Source organism: Alligator sinensis, unplaced genomic scaffold, assembly GCF_000455745.1.
Source record: "Alligator sinensis unplaced genomic scaffold, ASM45574v1 scaffold144_2, whole genome shotgun sequence".
NCBI lineage: Eukaryota > Metazoa > Chordata > Crocodylia > Alligatoridae > Alligator > Alligator sinensis.
Genome location: NW_005841872.1, coordinates 3,090,275 through 3,099,363, shown reverse-complemented (window position 1 = coordinate 3,099,363; position 9,089 = coordinate 3,090,275). Strand labels below are relative to the sequence as shown.

Sequence of the window (9,089 nt, the reverse complement as noted above, 5' to 3'; positions counted from 1 at the left end):
ATTTATCTTTGTCCCCTAGTTGCATTTTAACCAGAGGCTCGTCAGGGGACACTGGGATCTGGGTTATCTTTCCCTCCCGGGCCTCCGGTCTCCTTTAATCTGAATCCCTTTAAAAGCGAACAATCCGCTGCTCTCGTTTTTTTTGTTGTTTTTTTTTTTATTTTCTGATAGGGGCATTTTGGCTTTTAATGTCCTTTTTGTTTGTAATAGGCACACTGATTTTTTTTAATGGACCCCGTCTCTGAGGCTGTATCCGGGATCTCTCGTTTTTAGGTTTTTTTGTGATTGTAGCTGCCACTAGGGCTGCCTGCATTTTTATCTTTTTCTCCTCTTTCTTGTCCTGTTGCTTTTCCTGAACACTTTCTCGGTTAGTAAATACTTGGTAAGTAATATCTATTAGTTGGGAAATAGGCATACCTGTTGCTCCGTCTGTTTTTTGTAATTTTTTTTTAATGTCTGGTGCACTCTGACCTATAAAAATCATATTTATTATGCGAGCGTTTGATGTATCCTCCGGGTCTTTATGAGTGTATTGTCTGAAAGTAGTGTAAATTTTTTTTAAGAAAGCACTCGGGGTCTCATTTGTCTTCTGTCGGACCTCATACACCTTACTGAGATTTTGGGGTTTTTTTATAGCATTTCTTAATCTTCGGAGGATATAATCTCGATAGGCACGGATAGAGGTTATATCTTGGTTTGGTTTCCAATCTGGCTTCTGGGTGGGGACATGATTGTCCTTATTTTTTTGTAAGTTTTTTGTGGTAATTTCCTTTTCCACGTATTTATGGGCTTTGTCTATTATCATTTTTTTTTTTCTGGTGTCAATAGGATATTTAAAAGAGATTGAACATCTGCCCAGGTTGGGTTATGGGTTTTGAAAATTATTTTAAACAGGTTTTGTATCCTTTTAGGATCTTCTCTCAAGCTGGGGGTATTGTTTTATTAATTATATAAATCTGATGTAGTGAAAGGAATGTGTTTAAAGGTTTGACGGTAAGTTGGCTTTCCCTCGTCTTTGAGAGGCCCTGGTACCACTTGTTCTCTTAGGGGAAATACCCCATTTCCCTTCCCACGGCCAGGATCAGATTCCCTGTGATGTTTTCCCTTAACCCCGGAGTCTGCTCCTAACTGTACTCTCTACCCACCTCCCGGGGTTATATCAGGAGAAATCAGGGAATCTGGAGATTGCCAAGCACCTGACGGCCAGGGTTGGTGCTGTTCCAGATTCCTAGGTCGGGGAGTGTTTTCAATCTCCGCCTCAGGGGGGGAAGAAGCAGGAAGAGCAGATGCCAACGAGGAATCAGATGAATCAGGAGGAGGAGGGGGAAGAGGAAGAGAATATGGTAAAGGCAACAGAGGGGGAAGAGCCTCTGGCTCTGGACAGTCCAGGACAGGATTTGTAGTTGGTTGAGCTATAGCCATTTTATAGACCCCAATCCCCAATCTATATTTTTTTAAAACCTTTTTATCTCTATAAAGAGACATAAATGCTTGTGTATATATTAATTTTTTTTATTTATCATTTTGCCAGCAGAACAGTATTTTAGTATTTTAATTAGCTCTTTGCCCTAGTCCTCTGATTCTGCTTTTGTTTTCAAGCCTCCTTTATCTAAGACTGTCTACTCCTTATCATTGCAGATGGGCGTTAGTTATATAACAGAGACTTTTGCTTCGGCTTTGTATAGTAGTTTTTAGGTCAAACCTCACATTCCCCTCTCTGGAGCATTTTTAATTATTTTTATTATAATTGCTCCACTTAATTTGACTTAATATAGATAATCCCAGGCAGGCGTGCTGACGGTAGGCCTTATGCCCTTTCTACCCTCTCACCCAGGTGCCTGTTACTGATACTTTCACTCTATGGCTTTGCACCGTTAGGCTACTGCCGGCTGAGCGATCCAGCTCCCCCTGAAACAAAAGTCTCACCGGGAAAAGAGATCCCGGGGCGCGCCTGACATTTGATAAGGAGGAGCCGTGTCTGGTCATCAGTTAGTCCGGGCAAAGCTTATCTAAGGCAGTCCCATCTGGGTCGCCAAAAACTGTTGAGCCCCAGCTCAAGTCTGGGATCGTGCCCGGTATGCAAAGGCCAATAAAGATATCAGGGGTGAAAGTATAAAGAAGATTTATTGCTAGCAATAAAAGGTGTAAGCGGAATAATTTTATGTAACAAGCACACCGATTCTTAATTCTAAGCATCTTTTATACAGGAGTATTGGACCTTCATAAGCATTCTTGTTTGTTAATTGGTTATAAGGGAGTGACGCAAGGAGTTCTTTACTGAGCATGTCTCTATACCTGTGTTTTAGCTATGTATCTCATTTACATACATGTATGTTTTATTAGCATACTTTCTCCCCACCTAGGGGTGTGATTTTTGGTATTTAAATTAGCTCTTTGCCCTAGTCCTCTGATTCTGTTTTTGTTTTCAAGCCTCCTTTATCTAAGACTGTCTCCTCCTTATCATTGCAGATGGGCATTAGTTATATAACAGAGACTTTTGCTTGGGCATTGGTGGTATAGTGGTTTCTAGGTCAAACCTGACAAGAACACCATTCACATAATACTGTTTAACATTTTTATCAGTAACCTTGGTACTAGAACTGGAAGTGTCCTCATGACATTTGCAGATGATACTAAGATGAGCTATTGTCAATACAGAAGAGAACTTTATTACTGTACAGGACAATTTTGATAATCTTTTGGAATGGAGCATTAGAAGTGACATTAAGTTTAAAGCAAGAAGTACAATGTCATTTACTTAAGAAACAAAAAAGGGAATTCAGTTAAAATCTGGGGGGACAGACCGGAAATATCTGAGAAACAGAGGGACCTCGGTGCATTGTTTGCTTGTAGGATGAACATAAGCTGCACAGCTGTAAAAAAGACTAACACAATCTTGCTGTGCATTTAATGGGGTACATGCAAGAGAGAAGAAGTACTAGTGTCTTCATACACAGCATTAGTAAGACTGCATTTAGAAGACTATGTGTAGTTTTGCTCACCAGCATTCAGAAGAGATTAACTTCAACTGGAACAAGTTCAAAAGGCCACTCTTGTGGTTGAGGGAGTGGAGACCTTTTCTTATAAAACATAATTAAAGGAGCTTGACTTGTTTAGTTTAGTAAAACATATTGAGAAGGCATATAAAAGGGACCTGTTTACAACTACATTTCTAGGGTGAATGCTATGGAAGAAGATATTTTAAGGTTGGAAAGCAGCCTTGGTACAAGATCAAATGGCTATGGATACATTTTGATAGGAAATTAGGAAAAAATTCTAACTATCACAACAAAGTTTTGGAATGTTCTTCCAAGAAAGGTGGTGAGGACAAGGACACTGAGTCACTTTAAGATTGAAATGGACATATTTATGGAAAGGATGATAGACCAGGAGTCCTTGATCAATAATCGTTGTGTGAGATGTAGGGTTAGGTGTTCAGATCTTTACATTGGGGGAACAAGTTAGCTGTTCTCATGTGGAAAGTATCTGGTAATTCCATGTCTCAGAGCTTTTGCTGGTCACCAACTTGGACCAGAAAGGATTCTCCCCACTCGGTATTATACATGCTTCTGGGGATTTTTTTGATTTTTGGTTTCCTTTCCTCAGAAGCCTTGGGAAACTGGCTTCAGCTAAGGCTGGGGGTTTTGATAGAGTGCATTGATGCTCCTGCCATAACTTAGACAACACAGAGATCCCTGTCTATAAGGTGTTACTTTTCCACTCAGGGTAATGGCAGTTGTCTAATGTGGTATCAGTAAGGATATTGTACTGTAGATTATAGTGGTGCAAGGAGTTCTGCCTTGCTTTGTAGCATAGAGCATAAGTGAACCAACCTTTTGCATTTCAGTGGTAGGGCATTGGCCTTCATCTCCTCTGCTTTTACCTAGGGCATGTTATAAGGTCTTTCAGGTATTAGGCCTTTTAGCTGTATGTGAAGACTTGAAGCGGGGAGTTGTTTGGGTTAGTGAGTACCTGTGAATGCAGGAAACTGAACTTGATGAGGAGAACTCTTTAAGGCCTATGTTCCTAAATAGATTACTTTTGTAATTTATTGGACTAAACCCCTGTTGCTTTAATGGTAATTTTAAAGGTCACTCAATTTGTAGTGTCCTCTGTGTTAAAAAAAACATTTAGACTGTTGGCTAAAAAAAACACTTTACAATCATTTCTGTTGGCCTACGTTAGTGAGTCATATCTTTTAAATCTTTTTTAAATGTTTCTTCTTAAATACTGTAGGTAATCAGAATTGGTCAAAGATCTCCCCATTTTTCCACTTTCAGGTATTTTCTTCAGCCTCTCATTCCACATCTGTACTTGTATCTCCTTGGGTGTGGTATTGAGAGGTTGGGTGCTGGTGAGGAAGCTTCAGCATGATTTACAATGTTTGTGTGCTGTGTATTATATAATGGGTGTCTCACATCTTCAGTTTGTCTTGATCATTCTAGCTTTCTGGCCACTGCTTTTCTGATGTCAGGCAGAGCAGTGCCAGCCAGCAGGTACACAATGTTTATGCTGATAAACTTTAGACATCCTGTGATGCATCAGCAGCTATCATTCAGAATAGTGTTAAAGTGCTTAGCGTATATGGATTTCTCCCAGACAGGGCATGCATATTTGGCAGGGGAGAAGTTGAGAGCCAGAGCAGTGGTTCGGATGGTTTAGGGGTTAGTTCCCCATTTTGAGTTGGTGAGCTTATATAGAATGTTGTTCCAAGTGCTCACCTTTGCTTTTGTCCTCGTGATGTGTTCTTTGTATATCACATATAGCTAATAGTATTCAGGGAATAAGCATCATGTCCATTAGACTTTGACTCAGTAGTGTAACTATGGTGGGGAGACCAGGGCAGCAGCTTTAAGTGCCAGCTTGTGCAGAGGCAGAAAAACAGCAGCTGCTGCCAAGCTGTATAGCCATATCAGTGGCATGGTAGAAGCTGGAAGTTGATGCTGCCTCCATGCATCCTGTTGCCCCATGCTTCCAGCTGCCTTCTTACACCTCTCCTTTGACTCTTCATCCCAAATGACCAGGTGTCTACTTTCAGCTGTTTTGACTGGCAGTAGCCCTTTGCACAAGTCCAGAATGAGGTTTGAGCTCATGCATTTGAAGGCATGCCAAGAAGCCTTTACTGTTCTCCCCCTGTATCGATTGCATAGGTCAGGGGTTGTCAACTGAGATACGCATACCCCTAGGGATACCTAGAAAGGTCATAGCAGGTACATGTGGACAGGCAGGGATGGAGCATGCCCCAGGACCCCATGCAGCACATCATGGCACCTCTCCTCACCACACCTCAGCTCACTCTCCTGATTGGCTGCCTCCCTCAGCCAATAGCCAACAGCAAGGAAGCACTGCGGCCACCCCCTTCCTGTAGAGCCATGAGGGTCTCAGTGGCTGGGGGGACAGGTGAGTTTCTGTGCCTGCTCCCAGAAACAGGGCTGGGGTGGGGGAGAGGGGGTGAGGGTAATGGTACCCCTCTGTGGGCCACATAGGTGCCACCTGGTCTGATGAGGGGAGGTCACATGAAGTGGCCATTGCCACTACCCCATGCTGCTTTCCCACAGCTGGTTGCATGTACGGCTCCGTGGGCTGCTGATGGGTGGCACACGATTGGCCAGGTGTGAGGCCCATCAGCAGCCCACAGAGCCACACAGGTGATTGGCTGTAGGAAAGCAGGGTGCAGCAGCAACAGCAGCAGTGTGGGGCAGTGGGCGGCAGTGGTGGTGGCAGTGGCATGGGGCAGAGGGTGGCAGTGGCTCTGGGTGGTGGGTGGTGGCAGCGGTGGCCACCATGTGCAAGCCTTTCCCCCCCCTGCATCCAGCCAGGCAGCACCTGTGCATCTAGCAGAGGAGCGCCACTACCCTTGCCCACCCTGGCCCTGCTCCTGGGAGCATGCACAGAAACACACTCCCCCCAACACTGCTGCCATTCAGACCCTCTGTGCTTCGCTGCTGCTGCTTGCTTCAAGTGCGGCACAACAGCCACGTGCGTCCTGTCGCTGGGTGGGCAGCAGCCCAGTGGTGAGCTGCCAGTGGCGGGGGGCACATGGTGTCACACTGCTCTCAAAGCAGCAGCAGTGAGGTACAGAGCAGCAGAGTCCAGCCTGCCCTCACACCGCACACAACTTGGGAGGGCACATGCCCCGCCCTTGGCTCCCCTGCAGTACACACAGTGGTGGGAGCCTCCCCTCCATGCCCCTGGATGTGCCGCTAGGCTCCCATTGTCTCATGGCTTGACCTGGGCCCCATTCACGCCTGCCCCTGCCCCTGCCCCTGCCCCTGCCCCTGCAGGGGGTCTGCATCTGCCTCCTTCCAGCCCTTTCCCTCTCCCCTGCCTCACTTTTTCCCCCAACACATACTTCCCTGCTGGAGGGTGGGGGGGTGTCTGTGTCTGCATCTGTGTGTGTGTGTCTGTGTGTGTCTGTCCCCTGCCTCCCTGACAGCAGCAGGCACATGGTTTCATGCTTCTCTAGGGGCAGCAGCAGTAGGGTGCAGAGTCCAGCCTGCAGCAGCAGCTGCCTCCACCCTGTGCACAGATCTGGGGGGCATATACACAACAGGTCTCCACTGGGGTGCGCACAGTGGCAGGAGCTGCCCCACCCCCATGCCCCGTAGATGAGCCACTCCTGTGGCTCTGTCCCATGCTACACCCTGGCTGTGTGGCATCTGCTGCTGCCCCAACCCCATTCCCTCCCTTCCTCCCTCCCTCACCGTGGGGGCCTAGATCTGCCCCCCCCTTAAAAACAAGAAAAAAATGTAAAGGGGTACATGAGCTGAACTTTGAGGCAGAAGGGGTACACTTGTTAAAAAAGGTTGAAAAACCCTGGCATAGGTTGTAAGTAATTTAAAAACATTGCATAAAATAGGAATATTTTAGGACAGTTGTGACCTTACACCTACAATATAATATGAAATAAAACGCATACAGTACTCTTCAAAAATAACTTGGGATACATGTGTCCTCCCCCCACACACACTTCTTAGCATATTTTTTTTTCCAAATAACTGTTAGTAGCCTGTATTCATTAAAGGCACAGGCTGTTTGTAGCCTGTATTCATTAAAGGTCTGGAGGAAATTATCTATAAAAACCTTTATTCTATGGTCACACTTAAAATTTTCCCTGTTGTACCTTGAACTCTTATATAAGGTTACCCAACCTTTCTCCTTTAGCTTTTCACTGTGTTGATATATAGTGACGGCTACCTATCTTTTTTCCACAGGCTTACCATCAATGCAGAATGCCAGCTGCAGCTACATAATTTCCCAATGGATGAACATTCTTGCCCGTTGATATTCTCTAGTTGTAAGTACTTGTTTCTGCACAGAGCACTGTATATAAAGCATGTATAAAGTCACTGGTTTGCTTTTTATTTCTGTCAGGTTGTTCAGGCTTTCCTTAACAGTTACTGAAAGCCAAATTTTGCTTTGGTGTTTGCCACTCATGAGTTTTCTCTTTAGCATTCTTGGTAGAATGCCTCATGAAGTACTACACAGTTATATTTTTATAAGCATTAGCTTTTTTGTTTGATGCCATATTTGCAATTTAACTGGGAGTAGATATTTAAAGTCCGTGTTGAGATGATCTATAAAATCATGTAACATATAACTGGGAAGATAAATTGTAGTATCATTTGGAGATGTGTTTCTTGGCTCAATCATCACTGATTAGCTGAGTTTATGACAAATAGCATGATAGTAACTTTGCCTCATAACTCAGAAATAGATGGTATCGTTACATTTAAGCTATTTTTTCTTATATTATTCAGCTGTTTAGTAGTTTCCAATTGGATATATATTTTGTCAATAAATATTTTTGTCATTGTGAGAAGTTGGCAGGAATCCTGTTGCCAACATGAACACCCTTGAGATCAGAGATGGCAAATCTCAATTAACATTGTCCTCCTGCAGAAATGTAATTACAAACATGATTCAAATGTGGTAAGTGATGTTTAAAAAGACAAGCATGGCTTAATTTTCTGGATCCAGCATTTATTGTACCTGGTAGGATTCTTAATATGGCAAAGGCAAAGTTTTAGCGAGAAGTATGAAGAAAGAAGGTCAGGAAAGTTAAGCAAGCCCATGATATTATCCTAATAGGTACCTCATGGACGCATCTACACAAGATGCTTACTGAGCATTAGCCTAGTTACACTGCGTAGTAACATGATGGTTAAAAACCATGCTAATAGCCTACTGTTAGACCCCAACTCCATGCAGCACCCAACGACTAGGAAGACGACGATCCAATTGCTCAGACAGCAAACACCAGCACACATTGCTCGCAACAGCTTTATTCAAAATGGAGACAGCTTTGGACTAGCTCCAACAAACCGGGGAGCCTCCATGAACATTAGTTCTTTCTACATTTATACACCTTGGTTCATACTCATTAACATTTACTCCACCTTTGTCCCTCCTTTGTTCCACCCATATTTCCTCCTATCTCAAGCTCTGCCTCTGTTTACTGTTTGTTTCATTAGCATGGAATTACTTATGCATTTCACTCATTTACATGCCTTTTTGCTATGAGTGCATGTCTAAGACTTTGACTTCCGCTTCTTTTGGTCACTTGCCATTTCTTGCTGACTCCTTTATCTCTAAGGCCTTACTTCTGCTTTATCTCCTGATGACAGCTGGTGGGCTGCATCCTGTTCTCCTTACACAATGAGTCATATGTCCTACACACTACCACATTATTAGGAAAATGCTTGCCTAAGCATCTTGCAATGTTACTTTTAATCTGTCATTCTGCCTTGTGATTAGCAGCTTTGCTAGGCCACAGGCTATAGCCTCGTATTCAGCTGCAAATTCAGTGGTCCCCAAGATCCAAATATTGTCACCTTAACACTACTGCACAGTGTTAATAGGCTAAAGAGAGTAACCATGTGCTGGCGCTACTGCTCAGTAACTCTAGTTACTGCACATTTAGTTAGTACTTTATTAAGCAAATAGTAAATGCACAGTATCTAAGGCTCATTAATGACTGTGTAAATGTGCCCAGTGTGTATGTTCATACTGTGATTTATACATACATAGTTTATATGACTTTTTGGAGGTATTTTAATTTTTTTTTCAAATTTACTTGACGAGCATTC

The 9,089-nt window shown here is 43.6% G+C and overlaps 1 protein-coding gene across 1 annotated transcript in view; it reads left to right on the top strand.

Annotated features, from left to right (window-relative positions):
- GABRG3 (gamma-aminobutyric acid type A receptor gamma3 subunit) overlaps positions 1 to 9,089 on the top strand; it is a 604,315-nt gene that overhangs the window by 322,896 nt on the left and 272,330 nt on the right. Inside the window, exon 6 of the mRNA XM_014527425.1 lies at positions 7,215 to 7,297. Coding sequence (XP_014382911.1) covers positions 7,215 to 7,297 — 83 coding nt within the window. The remainder of the gene's footprint in view (positions 1 to 7,214; positions 7,298 to 9,089) is intronic.